Source organism: Ochlerotatus camptorhynchus, unplaced genomic scaffold (assembly GCF_037179485.1).
Source record: "Ochlerotatus camptorhynchus isolate MF236.1 unplaced genomic scaffold, CSIRO-AGI_Acam_v1.1 ptg000162l, whole genome shotgun sequence".
In the NCBI taxonomy this organism is placed as follows: domain Eukaryota; kingdom Metazoa; phylum Arthropoda; class Insecta; order Diptera; family Culicidae; genus Ochlerotatus; species Ochlerotatus camptorhynchus.
Window position 1 is genome coordinate 221,010 of NW_027040652.1, and position 15,217 is coordinate 236,226.

A 15,217-nucleotide genomic window follows, 5' to 3' on the forward strand; every position below is an offset into this window, starting at 1 on the left:
TACGTTTCATTAGACTGATGCAAAATTTGACTTGTTCGCTCCACAGTGCTTAAATGGTTTCAAATCGGGTCCTCATTAGCCTCCCAAAGTTACAACTCATTTGGTTAGAAACAGACTTCACACAAGCCCTTTGAAGTTTACATGTAAATTACTATGGGAAATCTCAACTTTTTGTTCATTGCCTTCTTGTCTTTTTCCATATTGAGCTGCGAAACAGTTCGATAGCCATTCTTATCGAAAATTTTCTCAGCTACAACTTTGCTGAAAATAGTTTCTATGTAAAACGAGACAGGGAAAAGTTATTAATTATTTAAGAGATTGGTAAACTTATGACATGATCAAGCAGCTGCTCTGTAGGCAACACTGTATTTTGTAGTGTGACATAGTAGCCATGATTTTTGTGTCCTATTCAACGCCCCAGAAACACCAATGTTGCCTGCTGAGCAGTTGATTGAGCATGATCATAAGACATCAGCGCATTGAACCATTGAAAACTTTCGATCCTTGCATTTAATCAAAAAGTGGTCTTGAGCAAAGTTGTAGCTGGGAAAATTTCCTACAAGCACAGTTGAAATTTTTTGAAGCAGACTTATATGGTGAATTATTAGGTAGACATGAACAAAAATCTTGATTTTACCATAGTAATTCCCATACAAATTTCAAATGGTTTGTGCTATCTCAGTTTCTCATCAAATGGGTTCAAATTTTCAGGGGTTAGTAAGGATCTGATTTGGAATCGTTAAAGTATTGTGGAGCGAAAATTTCAAATTTTGCATCACTCTAACGTTTCATCTTATACGAGATGAAATAAATGGTTTTCGATTTTTGTAATAAAAATAAAAGTTATTTAGGTTGAGTGCAAGCGATAAACATTCCGGTGATTGTGCCGTGAAAAGTAGTCGGTCAATTGGTCGTCTATCAAACCAAACTCATTTTAACAATACCGAACTAATTTTCACGACACAATCACGCAGAATTTGTCTTAGTTTGAGATCCTTCTTCTTGGCATAAGCCATTCCGACGTCGAAAACCTCCGAGAGCTTCTTGCGCGGAATCATCACCTTCAGCAGTTTCTCTTCCAGATTGAGCAGCAACGACATTGGAGTAGTTGGACTTGTAACGCGCACCCAGAGCACAGATGATAGATCCAAAGTGCAGATAGTTCTTGTCGCTGAATGCACTGAACTTCAAGCTGTAATTGCCACCCGACTGGATAATCGCCGGGTAGCACATGTCCAACTAGTTGGTATCCACACCGAAGACGTACCTTTTGCCCGTCAGAGCCTGCTCGACCCCCTACGACAGTTTGGCATGTTTTACTTTCTTATCAGCATCCATAATCTTCATGACGTGATCCTTGAGGTACTTGTTGAATACATCTACCGTCTGATGATGATAACCTCGGAGTCCTCCTTGGAGGACATGATGTACGCGATTGGTTCACTGATGTCCACCGTGTCGAAACTCTTGTCCTTGATGAAGGTTCGCCATCCGGAAAGTTTTCCTTGGAGAAGACGCCCAACGTTTTGCCATCCTTGGATCCCTTAATCGCCTCCAGCAGCTTTTCAAATTTGGCCTTGTCTTTGTCGTTCTTTTACCGAACCAACAGCTTCACCAGCGGAATGCCCTCCTCACCGTCCTTCTCGATCTGCTTCAGGAAATCGACCTTCTTCTTGCTGGTTAGGAAAAAGATTGAGGTTTCGCACAACTCCGTCTTCAACGAGGTTGATTTGCTGTAGATGGTTTCCTCGTCTACGCCGACCACCGTCAGAATGCAATCTACCTCGTGCAGCGAATCATCATGGGAAAACTCTGGTTCCTTTTGGGGCCGTTGCAAATACAAGCCTGAACATTCAAGCTGTCAGAAATACTGGGTTCAGTGTTGCCAGATATATATACCGATTTATGTGTATTTATACAGATTTCCAAACTAGATACCGATATACAGATAAGGTTCCTCAGAATACCGATTTTTGAGGTTTTATACCGATTTAAACCATTTTTTTTAAATAATCAAAATGATTATTGCCTGCCCTTGCTCTAATTTCGGAGATTTATTGTGAGAGACTTGTATCTTTTTGAATATCTTAAATTTTTGGAGATTTTAAAATTCTAAAAAAATCATCTTTAAAAATGTCTTATGGATTAATGTTTCAATATCCTCATCGTTTTAGGCTTCTCATGAATCGATAAACAGTCGATGGCTCTTTCTGGTAATTCCAGAGGCAATCGGGAAATAGTTTTTAAACATTATTAAATTTCCTGAATTTTCTTCCAACTTTCCCGGGAATTTGCTTCCACCTTACATCGTAGATTATTTTTCGATTCCTCTCGGAAGCTTATTTCAACTTCCCTTGGAAGCTTCTTCAGCCTTCACAGCCATCTTCTCCCACCAGTTTTTTTTTTCAAATTTCCCGGAACTTCAGAGATGCTTCCATATTTTGATTGTGGATCCACACTAGCTGCAGGAACTTTTAAGAAGTTCTGAAACATCAAAAAAGTCCAGAGTTTTGAGTAAGTTTCGATAAATTAAAGAATGTTTCAATAACTTCTGTTAAAAATTCTAAAACCCGGAAATTTTAGGAAAGTCCAGCGAACTCCAGTGAACTTAAGGAAACATTATAAATATTTTAGAAACTTCACAAGTCCAAAGAACTTCTGGAAAATTTAATGTTTTTCAGGACAGTTTCATTAGTTTTAGGAGAATGTATAGAACTTTAGAAAGCTCCGAGAACATCTGGACAAATCAATAAATTTCAAGGAAATCGCTGAAATTTTAAAGGAGTTCCGAGAAACTCAGGCAATTTCCGAAAACTTCAGCAATGTTCCGAGGGGCTCATACAAATTTAAGAAACGTAAGAACATTGTGAGAACATTTTATGGGAAGTTCCGTGTTTATTAATGGCAGTGTCGATAACTTTTAAAAATTAGAACAATAAATTTAAGAAAATGGTTCGCAATCTTCCAATCAGCCCTTAAGGAAAATTACAAGAACTTTTAAGGAATTCCGAGAAAATATGGAATATTCCTAAGTACACTTCAGGAATGTTCCCAAAACTTCAGGGGCATTGCGGGGTCTTCAGGGATGTTTTATGACCATTTGGAAAATTTTCTGGATCATTAGAACATCCATTAGAGCTCTTTCTTCCGGAATTATGTCCTTGTTTCTTTCGACTGTTCCGTAGGCGCTCTGGCTTCCGACTTTCTCCAGATTTTTTTTCCAACCTACTTTAGGAAGATTCTGCCAGCGTCTCCAGGAAGTTTCTTTTCGTCTTCTCCAGGAAAATCAATTGAACTTTTCCCAGAAATTTCTTCCGTCTAGTTCTGAAATTTTGTTCAGTTGTTTTTTGTTTGTTTGACTTATATTGGAAGGTTTTTCCGAGCTTCTTCTGGTTGCCCCTGGAAATGGCTACTTCTGGAATTTACTTCCGATTTCCGAAACTTTTCTGCCATCCTTTGAATGTTAAATCCATTTTTTTTTTAAAGTTTCTTTAAATTTTCGCCAGAAGTTTCGCAATTTATGTCTTGGAAGTTCCGCGGATGTTTTTCCGACTTCTCTCAGAACTTTTCTCAAATTTCCTCCAGAAGAGCTTCTTCCTTCTTTCTCTGGATGTTGTTTTCAGCTTCCTCCAGAAACTAATTCAAACATTCCCCGGAGTTTTCTTCCGGAATTTTCCGATTATAGTCCAAAATTTAAAATTTTCGCTTCCAAAAACGGAAAAATATAAAATTAATTAAAATAGTAAATACCGATAAATACCGATTTTTTAAAATCTTTGATACCGATAAGCTTTAAACCATTCTGGCACAACGCTGACTGGGTTGCCAAATATACCATACTATTGGTATTTTTTTGGAAAATCGCAGCTTGCTCTATGCTCGGCACTGCCGGCACAATCGGCAAACCAGTGGTACACTTGCGGCACACTGAGAAAAATGTTGACGTGCGGAGTGACCTACCCCTTGGTAAGTACTTTAATTCTACTTATGAAATACAGGGTGCGTGCCGAATTTTTGCAGTAAATTTCAAATAGTAATTTCTCATGCTTGCGGATCATAATTTAGATATATTTGGCAGCACTGAATTGCTCATACTGTTAGGTGTAAGATGTAAACAAACAGTGTTGAGTAAACGTAAAATGTCGAAACAAAAGAGCAATCGGTCAGCCGCTGTCGCTTTGTTGCGCGCCGGAGTAAGCGTAATAGAAATAATTCGGTGGATAAATGTGTCTGAAAGAACAGTGTATAATATAAAAAAAGGCCTGGGAAAGTGATAAAATGGAGAACCTGCTCATACTGCTAATAAAACACAGAAATGGCTTGCGGAAAATATTTCGGAATTTTGGGAGAAAGAAATTTGGCCCCCAAGCAGTCCCGATATCAATCCGTTGGATTATTTTGTACGGGGCATCGTCGAACGGAATACCAATAGAACCCCTAACACCACACTTAAGTCCCTAAAAGCTAAAATCAAGGACATCTATGGATTAAAACACTGTCAAACGTGCATATGGCAGTTTCCGGAAGCGTCTAGCAACAGTCGTCGAAAGGGAAGGCGATTTTTTTCAATTAAATTAGTTACAACTTCCATATTTTGCGAAAGAAAATAAATCACATAACATTCATTGCTAGAATAGCTAACTGGTGTAATTTTTCTCAAATATGTCATTTACTGCAAAAATTCGTCACGCACCCTGTACATCATCAAAACACATGTTTCTTTCAGCGAACCAGTTGGAGCAGGGACAGCTGTTGGATCGAGAATTTATCCGATCCGAATTATTTATTATTTCGAACTGGCTGTTCAGTGCGATATCAAACTTTTGAATTCTATTGCTTAACTGGAGGTTAATGGTGCCGTTGTCGTCCAGACTCGCAACCAGATTCCAAACTGACCTTCCTAACCTACCAGTTTTGAACTGCCAAAATAAAAGCGTTTGTTGGAAGGAATTTCGGCTAAGAGTTACCGCAAGCTGTATGAGTATGGAATTGTTTACTAGGATGCTAGTACTACGCTGGTTATTTGCCAGAGAGCAATAGAAATACAATGAAGCATAACTGCCAGCAATTCGTTGGGTTGGTGGACTTGAAATTGAACTAATTGCAATTGCCACTGGTGGCCGTATCGTGCCGCGTTTTGAGAAACTAACATTGGTAAAGATGAGTTACGGCGGACTGGTGAGGGAGTTGAGTGAGTATCCTCTTAGTAGCCAAAAAATATATGTGAAATAAACTTGATTTTCCAAAGGGTAGGTCACTCCGCACACCAATCTTGGGTCATGTTTTTTTTGTCAGTGTGCCGCAAGTGTGCCGCAGGTGTTCCGATTGTGCCGGGCATAGAGCAAGCTGCGATTGTTTGTAAAATACACATCCCAGCAACCCGGTATTTCTGACACCTTGAATGTTTTGGTTTGAAATCGCAAGGATAAATCGGATTGAGGATGACGCGGGAAGTGTTGGGTATGCGAAATTTTGGTGTTTTGTGTTCATAGGACAATAAAAGTCCTGTGTTTTAGGTTTTATAATGCCCTCAAAGGCAGACCAGAATCCTAGCCATTCGTGATGTGAAAAGTAACAGTCTATCAGCGGCCAGAAAGAGTTGGAACCGGTGGGGAATATTGTAGTAGACCGACTATAGAGGATGATGCATACGAGTTCTGTAGCTTGTTTTGTGTGAGTTGCACCATTATGTGAATTAAGGGCACTAATGGGGTCTGATTAACTGGCTCTTTCTCTTCAGCCCACTCTAGAACCTACATTTCGTATTTAGATATATAAGTGAACCGATAAATGAACTGCTGGTCCTCTGGTATATTCAATTAGAGGCTATTCCTGAATATACAGTCAAACAGCACGTAATGTTGTGAACAATTTCAATGAAAGCTGTCCATCAGTCCTTCCCTTTTATTTACAACAATCCAATGCCTACCAGATTGTGCCGAATGGATGTGCTGAGTGACTTACCCCTTGTGATTTTCTCACTTTTAGGCTTTGAGACCAGTAAGGATAAGAAGGAAAATACTAATCTGTTCTGTAATATTAATTTATTTCAAACCAATTGATATACCAAATAAAACGATGTACTTCAAAAATGTAACTTATTTTTTCTCATTTGGTGTAGAATAGTCTTATGATAAAATGTATGAATTTAATTCAAAAAATTTCCCAAACAATGTTTAAAGCAATTCCGAGATTATCATAAAGCGGATATGTTGGTTCGTCATGTCCAGCCCTAATAATAAGCCTTAACCAGTAGAGCTTCGAAGCTTCCAACCCGAGGAAATGTGATTCACTTCTACAATAAACTCATTCGGCGGCAATCTAGGTGATGTGGCTTTCCGGATGCCATAAGTACGGATGGTACGAAAAGCTTTCCCAACTTCGTATTCAGCTTCGATCAGCGTAAATGCCTGAAGTTATCGTCCAACGGTCAAGATCCTAATGGACGAAAAATCCATCTTTATCGATATATGGTTTTGAGATAGACAAATTTGTTACGAGGAATAACTTTCCAAATAACTTCTTATTCGTCCTTTGAAGGACAGGTGAACCAGTTTGACAATGTAATATTCCTTGAATCAAAATGGTCTCCTCCTCGATTCCTACACAAAATGAATAAATTTAAAAAACAATAGTTGAACTTCTAAATACGCACACACAAAATCTCAGATGACATCGGTAAATAAACGAATGAAACTAGCGCTGGTAACAAACTAGTGCTAAATATTTCTTAAGTATGTTTAAGTATTTTCAGGTATCTTATATATCAGTAAGAACTTTCTGAGTATAATGCAAGAAATGCAAAGTTCAGAGTGGGATGCCCCTAGTCCAGAACCCTTCCCTGACGGTATTTTTCGAATTACACTACACATTTAGCGAAGTGGGAAGTCCTATGCAGCGGTTGCTGCTGGGACGGCACCTGTTGACTCTGGTAAGGGTCAGCAGGTGTCTTTTTTACCTCCCAAAGGTAAGAAGAAGAATAAGAAGAAGAAGAAGAAGAAGAAAAAGAAGAAGAAGAAAAAGAAGAAGAAGGCTAAGCAGGGGGCTGCGAAATCGAACCCTCAGGGCAAGGGAACAGATGGAGCTTCATCTGCTAAGGGTGCGAAGACCCAAGAGTAAGAGTACTGGGGTTGGTGCTAGTCCGCCTGCCGGTCTTGCGCGAGTAAGAGCTAAGAGTGGCTAGGCTACTGGTAGGGAGGGCGAAGTTCTAACTCGTGATGTTGGCACTGACCCCTTGCCTGATGCCGAAACACTAACCGATAAGGACAAACAGCTCCTGGAAAAGTTGATGGAAAGCCTGCGTAAGGAGCAAACAGCTCAAGGAGTCAAAGAATCGTATTGAAATGGAATGTGCTTCCCTTGTTGGACTGCTCCCGTGACCCGTAGGAAACGGAAGCAGACCGCCGGCCTTGAGGACACTCGTGGCCTGAAAAGCCGAAAAAAAGGAGAAAACGTAGCACCTTCTCCCCCTAAGGACTCGGTATCGGAGCGCGAAAGCGATGCTGTTACCGGTAAAAAGTAGTTACCATGTCTGATGTCCCACAACAGAATGGTAAAGAGCCATCGAACGTAATACTGCAATGGAATGTCCATGGGTTGCGATCAAAGTTAGCTGAGATCCAGCTATTGACAAAGAAACTGAACCCTTGTGTCATCGCTCTCCAAGAAACGATGGCCAAGGTAGCAGATCTACCTCCAAACTATCTCGGTGGTAGATATAAGTGGTATATTAAGCCTCACATTAATGCCTACATCCACGGTACTGGATTGGCTATTAGGGAAGATATACCACATAAGGTAGAGTAGTTGGATACCGAACTGGAGGCCACCGCGGTCACCATTCAGTTTCCGTATAAGCTGACTGTTGTTAGCTTATACATGGCTCCGAGGAATAAGATGGCAAAGAAGTGAACGTCATCGGCAAACTGCAAGATCTCATCTCGCAGCTGCCTGTCCCTTATGTGATAGTGGGCGATCTGAATGCGCATCACTCCTCTTGGGGATCACATAAGACTGACGTTCGTGGTGAGAGGTTGTATCAGCTACTGGACACGTTGGGTTGTTCAGTACTGAACGATGGCAGACCGACTCGGTTCGATCCCACGACCGGGGTAGAGTCCGTGATTGATCTGGCCATAGCCTCTTGGGATGTAGCCAGCCAGTTTATCTGGCGGATTGACGATGACTTACACGGAAGTGATCATTTCCCTATTTCATTGTCACAGGCTACTGTGACAAGACTTAGATGGAACCTTGAGAAGGCAGATTGGGACAGCTTTGGCAAAGAAGTCTGTCGCCAACTGTCTGGTGATGACACGATATTGAGACCAGGTGACTGGACCCAAATCTTGAGTGCGGCCGCTCATCGTCACATCCCAAAGGCTGGAGGGAGGGGAGGTATGAAAAATGTCCCTTGGTGGGGGACAGAAGTGCATACGGAGATTAAGGCTAGACGTAAATGTCTAAGGGCGCTGCGTAGGTTGCAGCTTGATGATCCTTCTAGGGCCGACAGATTGAGGGAATTTCAGCTTGCTCGATCTAAATCTAGAAGCATAATCAAAGCTGCAAAGCAGGATACATGGTCTGCTTTCACCGCGGACATATCGGAAACCACTAGCTCTGGTGAGCTATGGCGAAAGGTAAAGTCTGTCGGTGGTAAGATTAGACATGTTGAGAGGGTGATCAAGTTGAATGGTGATTACACGAAAGACCAGGACCTATCAGTGAGGCCTTTGCTGATCAATTTGCCAAGGTGTCGGCAAACAGCAATCACAGTGATGAGTTCCTGCGTTTAAAATCATTGGCTGAGGGGGAGTATCGCTTCTCCCGTGACAGGCAGTGTAGTCTTGTTAAAGACTACAACAGGGTATTAGAACTTGAAGAGCTCAACTGCGCCCTGCGCCGCGGCAGTGGTAAGGCTGCGGGCCCTGACGACATTGGGTATCCCTTGCTTAGGAGATTTCCTCTTGTCGGCCGATTGGCTCTTCTAGACACTATGAACGAAGGATAAAACCCTAACAGATGCATATCGACCGATAACCCTGCTGAGCTGCATGGGAAAAACACTCAAGCGGATGGTTAACCATCATCTATCAACTGAGCTGGAGAGGCAAGGACGGATCCATCCACAGCAACACGCATTTCGATGCAGCTATGGTTCGGAGACGTTCTTCTCTGAGCTCGATCATTTATTGGACAAGGCCTCGTCGGAAGATTTGCATGTAGATGTAGTCTCCCTAGATTTGTCTAAGGCATATGATATGACATGGAAGCTTCCTATCTTTACTTCCCTCAAGAGCTGGGACTTCCAAGGATGTATGTTTACGTATGTACGGAGAATGGCATCCCGCAAGGGTCTGTCCTCTCGGTTACACTGTTTCTCATTGCGATGAACTCAGTGTTTGAACGCATTCCTAAGGAAGTATACATTATTGTATACGCCGATGACATTACCCTTATCGTGTTAGGTAAATACGGTAGGGTGGTTAGGCACAAAATGCAGGATACAGTGCAGTCTGCCGTTGACTGGGCAGATGGTGGTGGGTTTGTGATTTCCCCCAAGAAGTCCAAACTGCTGCACGTCTGCTTTGGTCATCATCACAGACCGAGCCTGCCATTTGTTAGTATCAGTGAGCATGCGGTCAAGGCCGTACGCGAGATGAAACTGCTTGGTGTGACTATTTATAGCAAACTCCGATTTGTTAAGTACGCCAAGTTGGTGAAGGATAACGTCAACAACAAGTTGAATATCCTTCGGACCCTATATGGTCGCTTCTCTGAAGCCTCTTGTAGTACATTGACCAAGGTTGCTAGGGCTCTGGTTGTCCCTAGCATCCTTTACGGGGCGGAATTGTGGAGCAGAGGTGGTGTCTCCCTGCTCCAGATTCTGGAACCTCAGTACAATGAGGCGTACAGAATATGTAGCGGAGCGCTGAGGTCTTCACCGATAGCCTCTCTGTTGGAGGAGAATGGAAAGGTTCCTTTGGTGCATGTTGTCACCGATAACCTGGCCACCAAGGCGCTGAGGTTACTAGAAAGGGATCCCATCCTCAATGACAGGCCCACGGTTGCAAGGGCGAGAGGATGGTGGAGCGACTTGACGGGAGTAGATTTTCCCACGTTAGCCCAGCGAGCTAGGCTGTGGCAAAGGGCATGGGATGCCACTGCCTCGAAAGTTGATAGGAGGGTCAAAGCTATGTGCGGGGCGGGGACCAGTTCTGATGTGGCGAAAGCTGCATTTAGAGAGGTTACTGCCTCATACGAGGGAAGGCCCATGCTATTTACGGACGGTTCATTTATCGAAGAGGAAGTTGGTTATGGGGTGTCTAGGGAGGCCATAAGCCGCTGCGGCCGGTTACCCGGTCTCTGTGGCATCTTCTCAGTTGAGGCCTATGCTCTCCTGCAAGCTTGTAGGCTAGCAAATGGGTCTCAGGCCGTTGTATTCTCTGACTCTGCGAGTTGTCTCTCTGCCCTTCAGCATGGGCAGGTTGGACACCCGTGGCTGTTAGAGGTGCAGTGGTACGCTAACATAACCTTTGTATGGATACCTGGACACGCAGGTATACCAGGGAATGAGGCTGATGATAAACTAGCTAACCAGAGTCGTCTTGCTCAGCTAGAGGTCCTCCGGTGCCCTATAGTGACGCTACCCGCTGGGTGAAGCAGACCTCGCGATACGCACAACCGTGATGCATTCCTGCGTAGAATCAAGAATACTACACAAAAGTGGAAGGATGTACCTAATTCTCAAGATCAGAAAGTTCTGACTCGGCTGAGGATTGGTCATACACGGCTCACTCATGGACCTCGTTTTAGCGGCAGTGTAGCCTACTGCCAGGGATGCGGTGCGGTTTTAGATGTAAATCATTTATTGGTGGAGTGCCCGGCAAGAGCACAATTGAGGGAAGATATGGGTGTCGTTGGTTCAATCCGTGAGGCATTGTTCAACGACAGGAGTACAGAACAGGCTGTACTCAATTTCTTGCGGGCGGTTGACTTATACGATATGATATAAGCATAAGTAAGTTTAAGTGGCATTGGAATGAAAATGACTTGTATAGTCACTCCACTTCATTCGACAAAAGGCAGTCTTTAAGGTCCTAAAGACCATGGTGTGTAAAGGAGGACGACCCAATGGGGGACGATGATGAAACAGCTGCAGTTTGAAAACCGTCTCTAATGAACTAAATTCTCCTCTACCAGGGGATCAGTTTAAAGAGACGTTAATAAACTTAGCCACTTAGCCACATCGCAGAGGTAAAAAGGCTAACAAAGAGATGGATAAAGGACTTCATTATGAATTTAAATCCAATGTTGCAGAACACATATTTACAAAGGGGCACTATGTGACAAAGGATAACATTAATATCCTGCGGAATGTATCTTCGCATTGGAAACTAGACGTAGCAGAAAGTTTAGAAATAATTAAACAAAATCCATCAACATTGCTTAATAGAGATCAGTTGATACCTGCTGATTTTTAGTACCTATTTATTAGTATATAACTTGTAGATAAAAGATGGTTTCTTCAGTGCTTGGCACTGATGAAGTCTGCAAGTAGTAGACGAAATACGCGTAGCTGTCAAAAGATAAGCAATTATAACGAAATTTATAGGAAATAAACCAACACACTCAAAGCTCTTCATAAAGGGATTCTGTTAAGAGGTTCGACTAATTTAAAAGATTTAATTTTACACGTGACGTAATTCAACTTTGACGTAAATCATCGAACGTAAACAATCATTAAGTGTTCCCCCAAACCGAAACATTCGCATCTAGACAAAAAAAAGGCATTTGAATAAATTGATTTTCTCGTATCTTTCAACTGATTCTTACGTCATAAGGGCTGCTTGCATGTGTCGGTCTCAAGGCATCGCAATTTACATTAACTTTCCGTAGTATTGTGCACTATTTAAATCTTCATACCCGGAAAAACTCTTTCAATTCACCCGTCCCATTCTAGAAAAGTTTCAGCTTCATATTTACTTTGAATAATTATAGCACACAAACAAAACCGTTACGCATGAATTGCAATCATATGTACGCGGACGGAGCGGGTTGGTGCGTGCTACCATACCCAGCCAAGCAGAAAGAGAGAGAGAGAGCGAGAAGCTGTCTGAAAGTCTTCGACTTCGAGATTCACGTGCGGCCGTTGCTAAATATAGTTTCGGCACGGGAATTTGCTACCGGGTGTCTGAAGGCTGTTTTCCCAACCCAACTATTCAACTGACACGTGATTTCGATTATGACTCCCCGAGCTGACGGGTTTTATGGCAAACATGATGGCAAAGTTGGTGTGAGGAGAAATGCTCTAGTCGTTATGATCATCAACAAACTGCTCTTGAGGAATCAGTCAAATGATTTGAAATTTAAACAAGTACAATACCTTTCTGTCTACCGTCACGCTGCTTGCTCAACCTGGGGCTCACATCATCGTCGATCACCAAACTCTGCTCCATCGCATCCCCGCCGCTAGTCTTCTCCAGCTTCGATGAACTATCTTCGTCATCAACCGAAGCTTCCTGTCTCCCGGAAGTGGTACCATCTTCCTCTTCTTCCTCCTCATCATCCTCCACTTCAACCTCACTGGGAGACGAATTAACACTGCTCACTTCATCACTTTCATCGTCCACATGGAATCCCCGGTCATCGTCGTCTTCCGAACTGGAACTGGCGGCAACCCGACGACTACTAGCTAAGGCCAATTCCGCCGGAAGCGATTGCTTCGCCGACGGGGACGTCTTAATGCCTTCGGCCAGATGAGTTCCCCTGTTCTTCGGATTGGTGACTACCTTCGACGGAGACAGCAACACTTTGTCGGTCCCATACAAATGGAGACCCCTCTCACCGGGGACAAAAATATCCGAAGCTTTTTTCACCACATGAGTGGTACTTTTCGGTAGATCCCGCATCACCGCTCTTCTTCAGTTATTTCTATCCAAACACTACTGCTTATCATCCACTTTACTTATGGGTTTCTGCACATCTGAAAAAAAAACCAAACCCGCATTTTTGCGTCAGCAAAACTACAACATCACTGGATTTTCACTGTTTAACTTTTTCATCCACATCCCCACTGGAGAACTACACTTGAAATCGTGCACTGGACGTTCTTTCCGGACACGCTGATGCTACTGGCAAATGTACCCAGATCTCTTGATTAGACAGTATCACTTGAAAAGCACGTTCATGGGCAGTCTTCCGCTCTTACACACAGAAAAACCCACTCCAAACTTAATTAAATGTGTCTTTTATCGGTTTGCTTGCGTCACAATCCCTCCAGCCGTTGCTCCATTTGCCGACAACTGTTGATCTGAGCTGTTCTTAAAACATGAAATCCAATCCATTTCCGAAACCACACAAACCACGGCAAGTAGACGCGCGGTGCCAAAACGTCATTGATGGATCATTTTCTGCTTGGAAACTTGTCCTCCAATTTACCTACACGGGCCTACCTAGTGCTGTCAGTTGCTGTCGGCAACCATCGACCGACGCCGACGGACGGATGGAAAGCGTGGTGTTCAAAGCCATACCGTCTCCCACTCGGTTTGGGTGTAATGGTCTACACAGGGCTGAAGTCGGTAGGTTGGGTTGGGTTACTGAAATGTGCTTAGCTAAACAATTGCATTTGAACACTGCAGCACTGCAGTGGACACATTGGAATACCTTTCGATGGTTATAGACAAATCAGTGCCAACATTTCAAAGGGGCGTAATTGATTTTGTAAACAATGGCTTTAGCCATCAATTTCTCGTAAATGAAAGTTCACCTCTCCAAATTAACAATGCTAGCTGGTAAAGGTTACATTCCTCTATCTGCTGATGTCAATAATCTTCATGATTGAGCTTATATTCACGAGAAATCGAAGGCTAAAGCCATCGTTTACAAATGCAATTTCGCCCCTTTGAAATGTTGAAATGACGAAATTCTGCTCAATCTAAGTTGTGTTTTTACTGAATCCCAGACTGGCCACTGGATTTAATAAATTGATTTCCCGGTTTTTCCCGGATGCCCAAAACAGAAAAAAAAAATTGTTTTTGATGTCGCATCAAAGGGGATTCACTTCAATCGTGTCAAAAATATGGTGTAATATTACATGCCAAAAATGAAAAAAAAATATCATTAATACTATGCATGAACTGTCATTACGATACATTTACTACATATGTTTATTTTTGTGGCCATAAAAATAACATGAGATTTTCGACATGATGGAAGTGCATCCTCTTGGATGTAATAGGGGAATTTACGTATTCTCGGCAACCTAAGCAGTGACCATCTTTCTATAGCCATATGCAGTATTGGTTTGTTTACAATCTTTTGCTGCCAGCTGCTCTAACAATTTCAGTCGAAAGAATTGTCAAAAACTGTTTTGAAACGCTTTTACAAAGCTCCAATCTTCTCTAGTGAGAGCGAGTATTGTCGGCAACCAGTTTTTCTTCGGCAACCGTTCCATTTGAACTGCGTGTAAATCTGCTGTTCTATTATCGGCAACTCGAAATCAGCTACAATTTGTAGTACGGGTGTTGCATTTCAAGAAAACCTTGCTAGATTGCTTTTTCTAAGTGGTAAAAATATAGTCAAATTGAAGCTGAAAGCATAAAAAATTGTTTGCATGCATTCAGCGAAGTGTTTTCGTAAGAAAATCCAGTGAAAATAGTGTTTCAATTTGTGTTGCCGAAAATAATCTGTCATGCCGAAGCCGTCATTTCCCCTATTAAAATTTATTTTTTTACTGTGAACATAATCACAGTTTTTTTTCGGAGCGCACTAGGCCTAACGATACTGGACTGGGTGGTTCATTGAACCTAATGTCATGAGGCCATAGATTGAACTTGGAAATTCTTATAGAAAATTATGATATCAACGCAATAACATTGGAGATCTCGGACTAAGTTTATTTTTTTAATGATTTAAAGCCAGTGATGCAACTGTGAAAACATTCCTGAAATTTCACCAATCCTTTTTACGGAATGTTTAGTTGATAGTAAACATTTCAACTAAGAGAAAGTCAAAGTTTTAAACATTTATCATTTCAAGTTCCTGAGATATCGATCGTCAAAGTATAAAAAGCGAGAAAAATGTGCGCTATTCGAAGAAAACACGCGCTTCAATTGAAATCAATTCTAAACCATTGTAAAAAAAAAAACTACAAGATTGTTTAACCTCGTTTGAAAGCTAATGTCTAATGATACTAACAATAATTTTGTAAATTGTG

At 42.0% G+C, this 15,217-nt stretch overlaps 1 protein-coding gene across 8 annotated transcripts in view; it reads right to left on the minus strand.

The window, feature by feature from the left end:
* The window catches only part of LOC135701450 (liprin-beta homolog), a 167,536-nt gene that overhangs the window by 116,716 nt on the left and 35,603 nt on the right, over positions 1–15,217 (minus strand). For all 8 annotated transcript variants that reach the window (XM_065222251.1, XM_065222248.1, XM_065222247.1 and 5 more), the window contains exon 2: positions 12,386–12,985. In XM_065222251.1, coding sequence (XP_065078323.1) covers positions 12,386–12,911 — 526 coding nt within the window. In that variant the 5' untranslated portion in view covers positions 12,912–12,985. The remainder of the gene's footprint in view (positions 1–12,385; positions 12,986–15,217) is intronic.